At 46.0% G+C, this 14915-nt stretch overlaps 1 protein-coding gene across 15 annotated transcripts in view; it reads left to right on the top strand.

Annotated features, from left to right (window-relative positions):
* Window positions 1-14915, top strand: part of birc6 (baculoviral IAP repeat containing 6) — a 154405-nt gene that overhangs the window by 122170 nt on the left and 17320 nt on the right. For all 15 annotated transcript variants that reach the window (XM_079512381.1, XM_079512387.1, XM_079512390.1 and 12 more), the window contains 4 exons: window positions 3534-3644; window positions 4884-5101; window positions 10930-11091; window positions 12272-12349. In XM_079512381.1, the coding sequence (XP_079368507.1) occupies window positions 3534-3644; window positions 4884-5101; window positions 10930-11091; window positions 12272-12349 (569 nt within the window). The remainder of the gene's footprint in view (window positions 1-3533; window positions 3645-4883; window positions 5102-10929; window positions 11092-12271; window positions 12350-14915) is intronic.

The raw sequence follows: 14915 nt of genomic DNA, 5'->3' as shown, positions 1-14915 counted from the left end.
AGCCTACGGCAGGCCAACCATGGTACATACACACACTATAGATAGTCTACGCTGCTACCACCAGCCTACGGCAGGCTAACCATGGTACATACACACACTATAGATAGTCTACGCTGCTACCACCAGCCTACGGCAGGCCAACCATGGTACATACACTCACTATAGATAGTCTACGCTGCTACCACCAGCCTACGGCAGGCCAACCATGGTACATACACACACTGTAGATAGTCTACGCTGCTACCACCAGCCTACGGCAGGCCAACCATGGTACATACACTCACTATAGATAGTCTACGCTGCTACCACCAGCCTACGGCAGGCCAACCATGGTACATACACACACTATAGATAGTCTACGCTGCTACCACCAGCCTACGGCAGGCCAACCATGGTACATACACTCACTATAGATAGTCTACGCTGCTACCACCAGCCTACGGCAGGCCAACCATGGTACATACACTCACTATAGATAGTCTACGCTGCTACCACCAGCCTACGGCAGGCCAACCATGGTACATACACACACTATAGATAGTCTACGCTGCTACCACCAGCCTACGGCAGGCCAACCATGGTACATACACACACTATAGATAGTCTACGCTGCTACCACCAGCCTACGGCAGGCCAACCATGGTACATACACACACTATAGATAGTCTACGCTGCTACCACCAGCCTACGGCAGGCCAACCATGGTACATACACTCACTATAGATCCAACTCGGCTTGGCAATAGTGTTTGAAGACACGCGTATTCACACACACACACAACACACACACACAAATAATAATAATTATTTTGTATTTATATATATATATATGTGTGTGACTGTGTCCAAGTGGATGTCATTTTGGACCAGGTTGTTTTGCATCTTATTCACCCGAAACGATTGGGACTGCCTCCATGTTAACTTTAGGATGACTGCTCAGTGAAATAACTAGGAGGGCTTTTAAGAGAGATGGTTTGATAGTCTCTGTATTATACTAATACTTGATTTATTGATCAGACTATTAAACATCCCACTCATATTTATCTATAGACTACTACAGTTCACTATTGCGCCGTGAGTGTGTGTGTGTGTGTGTGGGTGTGGGTGTGGGTGTGGGTGTGGGTGTGTGTGTGGTTTCATCATTAAATATAAACGCCAATCTTGGTGTAACTAAGAGATTCGCTTAGAAATCTCTATTTTATACACGGATGAACAAATAAAAAGAACAATACTTGGCAGGAAGTACTTTTTTAATTTACGTTTTTAATGCGGTTTCTAATGCCGTGCACGAAAGGAAAACATGGCGGACGGGGAGAATGTTTTCTCTCCCTGGTGGGCGGGGTTATTACAATATTCCCTGAAATCCTCCCATGACCACATAGAGAAAACAGACGACCCCTACAAGTGCTGCCTCAAGAGCCAAGTTTAGAAGAGGCACCTAGGTCGTAAAACACACCATATTGGTCAGCCAGCAAGAGAGGGAGAATCACCCAGCAGCCGTTATTCACCTAAAGAAAGCACAGGCCATCGATAATGCCTCCAACATATGATGGAGCGCTTTACCTCCCCCAATGCCTTGTTGCCATACAGAACACATTATTAATTACCTCCCCACCCCCCCAAGACGTCTGTGCTCGGCACATATCAATGGCTGTCCAAGTGATCGCTGAGGTGGAGACTTGGGCGGGAAGGAGGAGGTTGGGGGTGGAGGGCGATGCAGATGAAGATCAATGTGTTTGTCACTTTGCATAAAGAAATCCATGTGATAACGGGCCTTGTGTCCTCCGACGTGCCGAGCACTATTGTGGGGGTGCCTGGAGTCTGGACAGATGCTTAATTGTTTAATTAGTACTTAGTCTTTAAGGAATGGCTGAGGAAAGAACTGCAATTGGACAGGAGCAGGACAGTATTGAGTGAGGAAGGGGAAGCATTCGCCTGGAGCGTCGATAGCCCCCGGGCCAACATGGCAGCTGAACACGCAACATAAATGACAATATCGATGGCCTTCACTACTACTACTTCTTTTTTTCCCCTTCTAAATGTGTGCCGCTTGCTTAGACTATAATAGGGCCAGTTAAATGCACCAGTAATTTAACGGTAAGTACATATGTCCTAGGTATCAGTATGGAGAGCCATAGGCCCTGAGTGCCATAAATGTGCTATATATAGACAGTTAATTATGTTGATGCATTAACTTGTCTCCTCTCCGTCCCATCAACCCTCCCTCTCTATGTTTTATCGCTACAGAGAATTGGTGGGCGTAGAACATTATCATTTGTCTTGCACACACTTCAACTGTCGATAAAGAGTTGCACTTTAAGGGAATGGCGGTTTTGCAGTGGATCCCGTATTAGATTCCCCTAATAATGACAGTTTAATTGGTCGATGTAAGGAATTATAAATGGAGAAAGAGCGGTGATATGACAGGTGTCTAAAACTTCTACCTGATTGGACAGTATTAGCAGAGCTGTGAAAGAAAGATTGCGCAGTGAAAGAAAGTGCATTCCACATGATGCAACTGGTGAGAGTGAGGAATGTTGGTATAGGAATTATATAGTAGTCACCCTGAAACCAACTCAATTCTTATGAAGCTTATGAACACTGGATGATGAACTTGAGGGCTCAACAATTACATTTTCTCTAGATTGACAAATCTGACACTAATTTGACAATTTAGGCATTTAGCAGAAGCTCGTAATCCAGACAGACTTACATTACAATAAGCAAGAACAACACAAAATAAACGCAAAGAAATAGTCATCTGATATCATAAGTAAACAAATGACCTATCATCCATCTAACAGTAGAGTATCCGTACACTGAAACCATTAACACTATAGGATGCCAGATCAATATTGACCAGGCATCATAACATGCTATGTAGACGGATGATGCTCACTCAGATGCATGTGTCCAAATTGTAAGGCCCCAGATGTCTGATACCTGCTCACAAGTAGTCTTAACCTATTTTGGGCGGGAACCCCTTTGTGTGTTAGCATTATGTTATTCTTTAGCTATTGAAAAATAGCAGATCTACAAGCTCATAGCGCGCCACCGAGTGGCGCGCTACGAGCTTGTAGGTCTGCTATTTTTTTTAAAATCGAAGAATGACTGACATAGAAACATAGCTTTTTCAGAAAACTGTCAGGATGTAGAAGACATTTTTATAATCTGATCTCAGGTCTAAATGGGTTAAATATTGATTGTAGACAGACACTCGCTCTTCAGCCAGTCTCCTAAGAATCCTGCTGCTCACCATAATGCCTGAGCCCACTGGGCACATCAGGCAGAGCGACTACCATGACCGAACACTACCACTAATCAATGGAGCCAACACCAAGCATGACAGCAGCACATAGGTTACGCTTAAGCTCTGTAGAGTTCTGTGTGGAAATCCTAATTTTCTTTCCTTTTTATTTTTTTTGTGGCCAGTAACTGGCCTGAAGTACTTTCACCAAGACTGAAGTAATTTTGTTTCCACGGTACAGTTATATTCTCTTTCTCTTAACCTTTCCTTTCTCTCTCCCCCATCAGAGAGGAAGCTGGCAGAGTCTTCAAGGAAGGTGTCAGTCCGGCCCAAACCCCCGTCGATTCTACGATCCCTAGAGGAGAAATTTGTTGCTGCCATGAAGAAGCTCCAGTTCGGTGAGTTTTACGCCTATCATAGTTTGTATACGTGTTAATATATCATGCACACAAACAACCACCTTGTATGCCTACAAAATATGCTAGATGTTAGAGGGCTAGACATATTTCGACATGGCGTTGACACGGGTGCCTGTGCTCATTTAAGGCTGAATGTCAGGCAGTTCCTCCTCAGTGCGCACACAGCCTGAAGCAATGAAGTCACCCGCTCAATCCCCACCTCGCGTCTCTTTGTTCTTCCCCCTCTCTGCCGTTCTCTCTGCACCATCCCCTGTCATGTGATACCATAAGCCTTCCTGCCACTCGAAAGAGAAGCAGGAAGACTAGACGGGAGTCCTAGACACTGTCCAATCACTTCCAATCCAATGGCACAGTGATTGAGGACTTTTGTTGTGACGCAATTGATTCTACAAGTTGCCTGATGTGTAACGTAATTGCAAGTGACACAACTGTAAACCAGTTTGCTCCAGTCTGAGGAGAACACAAAGTTGAACAAATGCAGACAGACAGAGATATACGACTATTTGATTGTTCAACCCATGTGAAGTGAGCACGATATTAGACCAAACTACAGTATATCCCAACCCTAATATCGGGATCTAAATATTGGTGCGTCACTCCTCTGTCACGCCCACAGAGGCCCATGAGGGATGGAGCTCGTTAATTTTTATTGATAACGATCACCTTATCAATAAGGCGTATCGAGCCGGGTTCTTATCGAGCCCACTATCGAGCATTTTCTATTTTGTGGAAAGACAGGAGACAATACATTCTGAAAAGAACCAGTATCTTTTACTAGGGCCTTCAAATACAGTACATTTCTAACAGACAATTGACCTTTTTACCAATAAAATAATATTAAAGAAACTGTTAAAATTCAAAGTGTTATTTATAGCGCTGGTTGGTAGGTATGAATACACTTTTAGATCGACATGTTTGTGCCAGCATGGATGATTACATTTATTTCTTGATCGCCTCTTGCCATGATTGTTTGAACATGACGTCATGGGCCGCTATGAACAGGCTTGATAAGCCCAAAACGTATTGATAACGGGTACTCAATAAGCTTGTCCCGTTTTGGGCCATACCGATACCCGATTTTATCGGGTATCGGTTATCGAGCTCCATCCCTACCGGGGCCATGAGTATATTCCAGTTGAAACTACAGCTTTACTATAAAGGCGTACGGGAACAGCAGGACATGGCAGTGAATCACCCTGGTCTCCTTCTACTTGGCAGACACCTTTGAGATGGTCTCTGAGGACGAGGATGGGAAGCTGGTCTTCAAGGTCAACTACCATTACATGTCTCAGGTGAAGAACGCCAGCGATGCCAACAGTGCTGCTCGTGCCCGCCGCCTGGCACAGGAAGCCGTCACTCTCTCCACCTCTCTGCCTCTCTCCTCCTCCTCCAGTGTGTTTGTCCGATGTGACGAGGAAAGGTTGGACATTATGAAGGTACGGCTTTTATTTCATTCCCATTCTGAGTGAGAGTGAGTCAGTCTGTCTTCATCAGGCATGGATCAGAGCAAACCTTTCTGTATTGCTTCTGAAGTTAAGAGAACAAAGTGTTTTCCTCGATTCAAACCGCATGCCCTGGTGCTGCTTAGTGAATGGTAATGGTAGGTAATTGGTGCATTTATTCATGTGCATTGCATTCACCCATTCACACACATACTCACGACAGTTGAGGAAACCTGCTCATTGGGAGCAGTCGGGGTTCAGTATCTTGCACACTTCGACACTAGCCCAGGGCGAGCCGGTGATCGAACGAGGCCGCTCCACCTCCTGAGCCACTGCACCCCTTGACCTAACTTAGCTTGCAGAATGCAGTAACTGATGGTTTTAGTGGGTTAGTGGGTTTTAGTGGGTAGGTTTTATTTTAGCCTAGGGGCCAGCCTACAGTCGTTCGGGTGACTGACTGACTGACAGACACCCCATTTCAAAGTATGACAGTCATTCACGGTATACCATTTACTCAACCAACAACTGTAAATGTATCCTTCTCACTGCCAGCCATGTGCAGGCATTTTGTATTTTCCTCTGAAAATGGCCCATCAAGTGACTGGACAGAAAGCTGCCATGTCATTTGATTTCCCAGTGGTGTCGATAAAATGTTTAGTCCCCCTTACCTACCCTATTGCCTCCATAAATCAATATTTAACTAACATTAGAGCTTCACTCATCTCTCTTGCTGTGTTGGTGTAAATTTGGCCGACTTGGTAATTGCATTGTTGGAGAAGTGTAGCTGAGCAGGAAAGATCATTATTAATTTGTAGTTGTCATTGACAAGATAAATGTGTTCACATCGAATTGTAATAGATTCATTTCCAAAATAATTACTCAATGTCCACTAGTCTTATCAACAGAACACAGATTAGCTCAGAATTAAGAGGAAAGTCGGCCAGCTGTTTTGTAACATTAATTATGCCAGACCCGTTGACGGCGCACCAACAATATTTTGTCAGCAAATATATAATTTAACCTTTTACCAAAAGGGGATGTGACATTGTGAATGGCACCGCAACACTTTCTGGACAAGCTGTCTCCTTGTATTGGCGGAGATCTCTACTGAGCACATTTTTCTGCTTTAGAATTTTTATTTAACCTTTCAAGAAAGTCCAAGAAAGTCCCAAAGATATAAAAAGCAAAATAGGCTTGTACAAGGGAAACCTGGCCAAGATGACCACAACAAAAAACCAAGTGTCTAAAAAAGAACGTTGGTTTCTATTAATACATTCACACTGAACGTGCTTCGCCTTTAAAACTTGATCTCTTCACCATGGTGGGCACCTCCACAACAATGGTGTGTGCTCCTCCCTTTGTCTCTCAAGAGGAACTCCTTATATGGTCAGCACACTCTATAGTAGCGAGGATTAACACAACAAAACAAAAAAACATTTGAGTTAAGTGAAATCACTGAATATACCTTAACTGGCCCAATCCATGTGGCGATCTCTCATTAAATGCTTCTTACCCACACTCGTGGTCAAAACCATACATGTCGTATCATACAGCTCTGTCTGTGCATTTTATGAGCATCTTGAATCTTATATGGATCATAACCCCCATTGCATGTGATTCATGAGGGACCGTACCATCATGTCATCCCTTTATGTGGCCAGTACATTCGTTTTACACCTGCTCTGGCAACACTATTATGATTCACGCTTTATTTTTTTACAAGTAAACACAAAATATAAAAATGGAATGAGGCAAGAACCCAACGGCCTCTACCTTTGATACAATAACATTTAGAACAATAGGTTAGATTAGTAAACAAGATCTATAGAAGGGCGCTCTTATCATCGTACATCATCATACATCTCATTCTGGCTAATCAGAATTTGCGTCCTCACCTTCGTCTTCAATATTTGTGTTACGCAATGTTTGTTACTGTTTACACAAACACTCAAAATTGTCCATTCATTGTCAATGGCATTTAATGTTTGTGTTAGGAGACTTAGGACAATATGTGGGTTACACACACCAAAAGCTGGACATAGGAGGGGCTATCGCTAATCGAATACATAGTAACATTCAGCTAGGTTTCGTTGTGCTGTGGCAGTTACCGGGTGTAGTGAATTAGGCCATACTATATTGCCCTATACTATAGGGCAGTATAAAGAGCATCTTCCCAGATAACTACCGTATATATGCAATATATACTGTACAGGCGCATCACATTGACGTTATGCAGGCAGGTTGCAAAATGACACAACCACTCAAAAAATGCATTCCATCAAACCAGTGCGGAGAAAGAAGGCTTAGTATGTGTAGTGTTCCCTCTCTTTCTTTAAATATACACTCCTTTGGTTTAATTTGTGTGCAAGTAATTCCTAAACCAGTTGTCTCCCACCCCCAACCACTGTAATTGACATACAGTAGATGCACAAAGGGAGCATATTGATGTGCGAGGCCATCAGCTCACGCAGGCACTTAACTAGTCAGTGGCTAACTCGTTCGCGCCTCATGAGCCTGAGGTGTGTCCAGACAGCTTGAGCTAATCAAAACGTGTGTTCCTCAAAATGACTGGGTTGGGCGCCCGCTGGCCTAGTGGTCCAGGCACATGTCACATATAGGATCTGGCCTCACAGCGCGTTGCGTGTTCGAGTCGCGTTCATGACGACCTTTGCTGCATGTCTCTCCCCATCTCTCTCACTCTTTCCTGTCATTCTTCACTTGTATCTATCAATAAAGGTAGAAAAGCCTTTAGAAAATTACTGTGTTGGAACACAACCTGTGTGCTCACAGTCTGTGTTTGTATCAAAATGATTGGTCTGTATACTGTAGCTGTATGAAAGTTTGCATTGTTACATAGGCTCTACATACTTTGTTTCAGCATGTGGTGTTTGCACCGAAGAACGATTTGGCATTCCGCCATGCATTCCCAAATGCTTGTCTTTGACAGGCCTTACTCATTCCCCCAGTGACATTTAATAAATGGCCCTCACCCTGTGATTTGATGAATGGCACAGTCTCCTTCGTTAAATGTCAAAATCCTCATCTGTTTCGGCCTGTTTCTACGAAAGAACACATGGTCATATACAGTACACAACAAGCGTTGCAGTTCAGAGAAGACCACTGTCTTCACTGGAGGAAGTGGACATCTCATGAACTGTTAAGGGTCATTTCTGTCTCCGTCTAAAGTGCTCCCGTCGTCCTGTCAAATTGCACTTGAAACCTCAACTATGTTCATCCAGCCTTCTCGGTGGTGTAATTGTAATTCCATCCCATCTCTGAAGAGCATCCACTACACATTTACTCCACTTCATGGGAAAGTGCACTAGAGTGTTGTGTCTGGATGTTCACGTCAAAATAGACTTAATGCATGAGCGACACTGGGCGCCCTAAAGCAATCTTGTGAGTATAGTTGCTGGGTTGTCTCCGCATTATATGCAGACAATGCTGCTCACGCTCGACGTGCCGGTTTAGACATGGGTCAGGGCAATTGTTTTCTCTCTTAGAGATGCATGCAGGCATGGCCAGCAACACATGCTTCCATACATACCCCTAGGATGTGTCCTGTACTCACCACTACATTTATCTCTTATCGCGCCTCATAAAAAGATTCTGGTGGCTGTTATTTATCTTATTTATTCAGCTAAATTGCGCCGCTCTAAGAGCATTTATTCCTGCCTGTTTAGCTTTCTTCCTCACTTCAGCCTGCCTCTTCAGCTTCCTTTCTCTCCTGCCTGCCTCCTTAGCTCTCTTTCTCTCTCCAGCCTGCCTCTTTATCTGTCTCTCTCTCTCTTCCGCCTGCCTCTTTAGCTCTCTTTCTCTCTCCGTTCAGCTTGGCTCGGTGCATTCAACCTGGCAGCAGCCTCTCCTCTCCTATCCCAAACGGGAGCAACCGCTTTAGGAGCTAGCCTTAACATTTTCATTCACATTTTAAGACGCCTTGTTTGTTGATGCAAGAATGCCAGACTTTGGCATTCTCCCATTATACTGTGTGTGTGTGTGTGTGTGTGTGTGTGTGTGTGTGTGCGTGTGCGCGCGCGTACATTTTCAAAATCACAGCCCCCCCTCTCCCCAGTAGTACACACAGCCTTTGAGCCTGAATACCTGTGACTGGATAATTACCCTCTCATTCTCATTCCCTCTTATTCTCTCATCTGCACATAATAAGTGACTGAACAGGAGTGTTGGGGACAATCCTCGTGATGTAAAGCGTTCCTCCTGCATTGATCATGTTCACACTTACTGCTCACTTTAACGCCACTGTACCCAGTATGACGTGAGAGCAAAATGGACACCGTTTCAACATGTCAATTGATCCAACAGTAGCCACTGAGACAGATGGTGTAAATAAACCCAAATTAAAATAGTGAGTTATTTTAAAAAGCGACTATCAAATTATATTATACCCAGGGGCGACTGTGGCTCAGGAGGTAGAGCAGGTCGTCCAATGATCCATGGGTCGGCGGTTCGAATCCCGGCTCCTCCTGTCTACATGTCGAAGTGTCCTTGGGCAAGACACTGAACCCCTAATTGCTCCCGATGTGCTGGTTGGTTACCTTGCATGGCTTCCGCCGCAATCGGTGTATGAATGGGTGAATGTAATGCACAATCTATGTAAAGCGCCTTGGATAAAGGCGCTATATAAATGCACCATTTACCATTTATATTCATGAAGGTTGGAGTTCCAGGTAGACTATATCCATTTCAGATGAATTAAAGCCTAATCACAACACATAATACAGTTTCAAGCCGTATAATTTATACAATAATTACCCTATTAAGCCTGGAAACGAGAAAGCATGAAAATCGGACAATAAATTGTGGTGCTTAAATTTGAATGAAAGAAAAGTAAAATCATCATGTAAATAAAGCCAGTAGAGGGGTGAAGTGCTTGAAATGGGGCCATTAAACCTACTTTCCTGTTCTCCCCAGCTGCATAGACACAAGTACTGTTTTAGAGATGTGTGCACTTTTCATTACATCTCTATGTAATGTTTGTTTAGTTTTCGGGCCATTGTTTCTTTGATTAATGAGCTAATCTCATTTAGTGAAGAAATTAATTGGGTTTCCGTGACAAAAACCACAAGGGTAAAGCTTAAAAAAAACAGTCTCTTGTTCACTACTAATTTCATTCTTTACCTTGATAGTTAATTACATTGTTGTGGCTGTAGTAAAGCGCTAAGAGGTGTTGTCACTGGCTCTCTATAAATGTTTTGTTGTTCACCCCCTTTTCTCTACCCAGATTTACCATTATCAGCAAGGTTTAATTGAACAAGGGGTGGGGCCCCTTGTTCAATTAAACCTCCGTCAGAGTGAGTGATTAACCGTTTGACCGCTACCATTATTCAATCCCTCCGCTGTGTCCTGCCAGGGTTTTATCGCGCGTGACACTTACTTTGAAGAGCCAAACATCCGTAATCGCATTTTACTATGAAACCATTCCGTGTGTGTTGACGAAGCTGGTGCTTGTTCTCTCGGTCGGTGGTGGAAAAAGTGGACCGCGAGTATCACAGCGCCTGCTACAGGCCGTTGAAAACGCTTGTCTGGGACAAAGCGACCCCTCCAATGTCGCTTCTGTGAGATACAGCCGTCTGAAAACAGCAGGCAATGTAAGTGGATGCGCGCGCATCTTCCAAATTGGCCATTGGCTCAGAAGCATAACAGAGCTAACGAATGGTAGCTTTCGATACGATCGTATTAAAAAATACATCGCTGTTAAAACGGCTTTTCCGGGTGTGGCACGCTACGCTATTCTACGTGTCTATGTTCCTGGCAGGCCTCGTGTTAATAAACCCCCACTTCTCTCACTTGTTTGTGTTTGGTAGGTTCTCATCACAGGCCCGGCTGACACTCCGTACGCCAATGGCTGCTTCGAGTTTGACGTGTACTTCCCCCAGGATTATCCCAACTCCCCTCCACTGGTCAACCTGGAGACCACAGGGGGGCACAGTGTGCGCTTCAACCCTAACCTCTACAATGATGGCAAAGTTAGTACAAACGCTTGGATCTTGTCTTTTGTTTAAGATTCCTCAAGTGTAGGATTTACCAGTGTGGCTTTGTAAAGGCCAATTACCTGTTCACTGATGCCAGTCATGCCAAGAAAAACTAAATATTCAGTTTAGCTTACTATGAAACAGCGTTAAGACCATCATGCGACACATGATTTAGTAGGGCCAGAGGGGAAGAGCTACCTGTATACATACTAATCAAATTAGTTTTGGTGGATTGACAGCACCTGGAGACTGGAGAGTGATTGAAACCGCATGTTGTTTGATTCCAACCACTACTATGATAGCGAGATAAGCAGGCTAAAAAAAGCCGCCTGGAAATAATTGGTTGTCCAGAATCTACCTTTTGATCCAAGACTCCACAAAAACAAATTATATTTTCAGTCGTGGCAGATTGTCACGTTGAAGTGTAAAATGAACCCCATGCACCGTATCCAGACTGCTCAAGTTCTGATTCCACACTTGACACTTGGACATGACGTGGGCGTCTTTCAAAGCTCATCCCTAAGACATGTTTTTCTAGTATGTATAGCTCTTCCCCTCTGGCCCTGACTATCTTCCTTTGGTGAGTTTCAGTAAAGGTGCTGGAGCCTGTCACATCTGCTGCTGCTCATTAAGCAGCCTCTGACAGACCACATCTATTTTCATAATGGACCCAGACAGCTGCTATAAGAATTACTCTAGGCTGGGCCCATCAAAGGCACCGCCAGCGGCCAGACCCTGCGGTCCTTAGGCCCATGACTAAAGGTTGGGTAGATGGATGGATGGACGGACGGACGGAGGAAGGGGAGGGAAGGTTAGATGGATTGCGAGCGGCGTCTTGCCTGAGGATGTTTACCTGGCACTGGTCATCCTTCTTTTTCGTTGACGTTTTAACCCATTTTTGCCTGACGTCGAAATAAAAAAAAATGTTCGCTCTGAAAGAATATATATCCAAAGATTTGTGCCGCATTTTCATGATTTTTCAAAAATAGCAGACCTACAAGCTCGTAGCGCGCCACGAGCTTGTAGATCTGCTATTTTTCAATAGCTAAACTGTAACATAATGCTTAGTTAAAACACCAAAAGGGGTTCCCGTCCAGAATGGGTTAATCTCCTCTGACAAGTAAAGTGCATTGGTTTACGTGCTTCATTTTCACGTTTGTTTTGTCTCATCCAGGTATGTTTAAGTATCCTCAACACTTGGCATGGGAGACCAGAAGAGAAATGGAACCCACAGACCTCAAGCTTTCTACAGGTGAGAAAAAGGAGTGCACACACGTCCTCAGCGTTGCTCAGGGCCCTTTTATTAATGGGTTCAGTGTTTTGACAGTTCTCGTGAAGTATCGTCGTTGCGGTTGAGCTAGTAATGTGGCTTGGTGGCAGTATACATGCATCTTGATATAATAAGTTGACCATGGTCCCCCAGGGCTCTATCCTAGGCCCCCTCGTTTTTTTAGGCTGTTTGTCCAAGGTTTTTTTTTATTTGTTTTTTTGTTTGTTTTTTCTGAGCACAGCCAGCAAAATGCTTTGAATTGTTTTCAATTGGGGCACCGCGTAAGAATAGCAGCATGATGAGTCTCTTCTCTGCGCTGCTCATTTACGCCTTATCTGTTACGACGACTGCAACGTGTTGTCTAGCTTGTAGATCTGCCGTTTTCGGTGTACAACAGGCGGCACGGAATTGCACATAAATCAGCGCTAATACAGGTGTGAGCTGGCGGGCAAGGAGTCTGGCGAGAGGTGTCTCCGAGGCACGCTGACAGACAGGGGAGGAGGTTGAGTGGGGGTGCAAGCACGCAAGCTTCCCCCACCCCTAACCCAACCTACGAAGCTTCCCCCACCCCTAACCCAACCTATGAAGCTTCCCCCACCCCTAACCCAACCTATGAAGCTTCCCCCACCCCTAACCCAACCTATGAAGCTTCCCCCACCCCTAACCCAACCTACGAAGCTTCCCCCACCCACTGGCACGGCGTGCTCTTAGTCACTTACACTCCATCTTACGTGTTGTCATTTTGCAGACACAAACAGGCATTTTCCATGTATATTGATCTGGCGCCAAGTGAGCCAAAGCCCTTGGAAATGGCCCTCTGCTTTTTCTTTTCGCTTTTTTATTTATCTTTATTTAAATAATTCCCTCATTTGCAGGGTTGGGGAGTTCATAGAGATGTCTGCATTGATTATCATTCTAGTTAGTGTCGGCTGGATCGATAATGGCAAGAGGGGGGGGTGGGGGTGTTCAGTTGGAGAGAAACAGGCAGCGGGGGCGGAATTTGAATTAAGTCACGATCCACAGAGAGGGGGATATTGGCTGTGCCTGTGAGATCTGGCAACCCACTTTGAGGGGGGCTTAGGGGGGCTGCAACAGTTGTAGGTCATTGGTGTCAAACTGCTTGAGTGTCTTCAAGGGCAAGACTGTCCCAGTGTTGCTTTGGCATTGAATGGGTAGGCAGGTCTCCAAGCTGTCTTTACCCTCATTAGGAATGTAGAGGTGGGGTTGGGGGTGGTGGTAGATGGATGCAGAGGCAGGGTGTGGGTGGTGGTGGTGGTGGTGGATGGATGTAGAGGCAGGGTGTGGGTGGTGGTGGTAGATGGATGCAGAGGCAGGGTGTGGGTGGTGGTGGTGGTGGATGGATGTAGAGGCAGGGTGTGGGTGGTGGTGGTAGATGGATGTAGAGGCAGGGTGTGGGTGGTGGTGGTGGTAGATGGATGTAGAGGCAGGGTGTGGGTGGTGGTGGTAGATGGATGCAGAGGCAGGGTGTGGGTGGTGGTGGTAGATGGATGCAGAGGCAGGGTGTGGGTGGTGGTGGTAGATGGATGTAGAGGCAGGGTGTGGGTGGTGGTGGTGGTAGATGGATGCAGAGGCAGGGTGTGGGTGGTGGTGGTAGATGGATGCAGAGGCAGGGTGTGGGTGGTGGTGGTAGATGGATGTAGAGGCAGGGTGTGGGTGGTGGTGGTGGATGGATGTAGAGGCAGGGTGTGGGTGGTGGTGGTGGTAGATGGATGCAGAGGCAGGGTGTGGGTGGTGGTGGTGGATGGATGTAGAGGCAGGGTGTGGGTGGTGGTGGTAGATGGATGCAGAGGCAGGGTGTGGGTGGTGGTGGTGGTGGATGGATGTAGAGGCAGGGTGTGGGTGGTGGTGGTAGATGGATGTAGAGGCAGGGTGTGGGTGGTGGTGGTGGTGGATGGATGCAGAGGCAGGGTGTGGGTGGTGGTGGTAGATGGATGTAGAGGCAGGGTGTGGGTGGTGGTGGTGGATGGATGTAGAGGCAGGGTGTGGGTGGTGGTGGTGGTGGATGGATGTAGAGGCAGGGTGTGGGTGGTGGTGGTGGTAGATGGATGTAGAGGCAGGGTGTGGGTGGTGGTGGTGGTAGATGGATGTAGAGGCAGGGTGTGGGTGGTGGTGGTAGATGGATGCAGAGGCAGGGTGTGGGTGGTGGTGGTAGATGGATGCAGAGGCAGGGTGTGGGTGGTGGTGGTAGATGGATGTAGAGGCAGGGTGTGGGTGGTGGTGGTAGATGGATGCAGAGGCAGGGTGTGGGTGGTGGTGGTAGATGGATGCAGAGGCAGGGTGTGGGTGGTGGTGGTAGATGGAGGCAGAGGCAGGGTGTGGGTGGTGGTGGTAGATGGATGCAGAGGCAGGGTGTGGGTGGTGGTGGTAGATGGATGCAGAGGCAGGGTGTGGGTGGTGGTGGTAGATGGATGTAGAGGCAGGGTGGTGGTGGTAGATGGATGTAGAGGCAGGGTGTGGGTGGTGGTGGTGGTAGATGGATGCAGAGGCAGGGTGTGGGTGGTGGTGGTGGTAGATGGATGTAGAGGCA

Source organism: Electrona antarctica (assembly GCF_951216825.1).
Source record: "Electrona antarctica genome assembly, chromosome: 10".
NCBI classification, from domain to species: Eukaryota; Metazoa; Chordata; class Actinopteri; order Myctophiformes; family Myctophidae; genus Electrona; species Electrona antarctica.
This window is presented reverse-complemented; position numbering and strand designations above follow the sequence as displayed.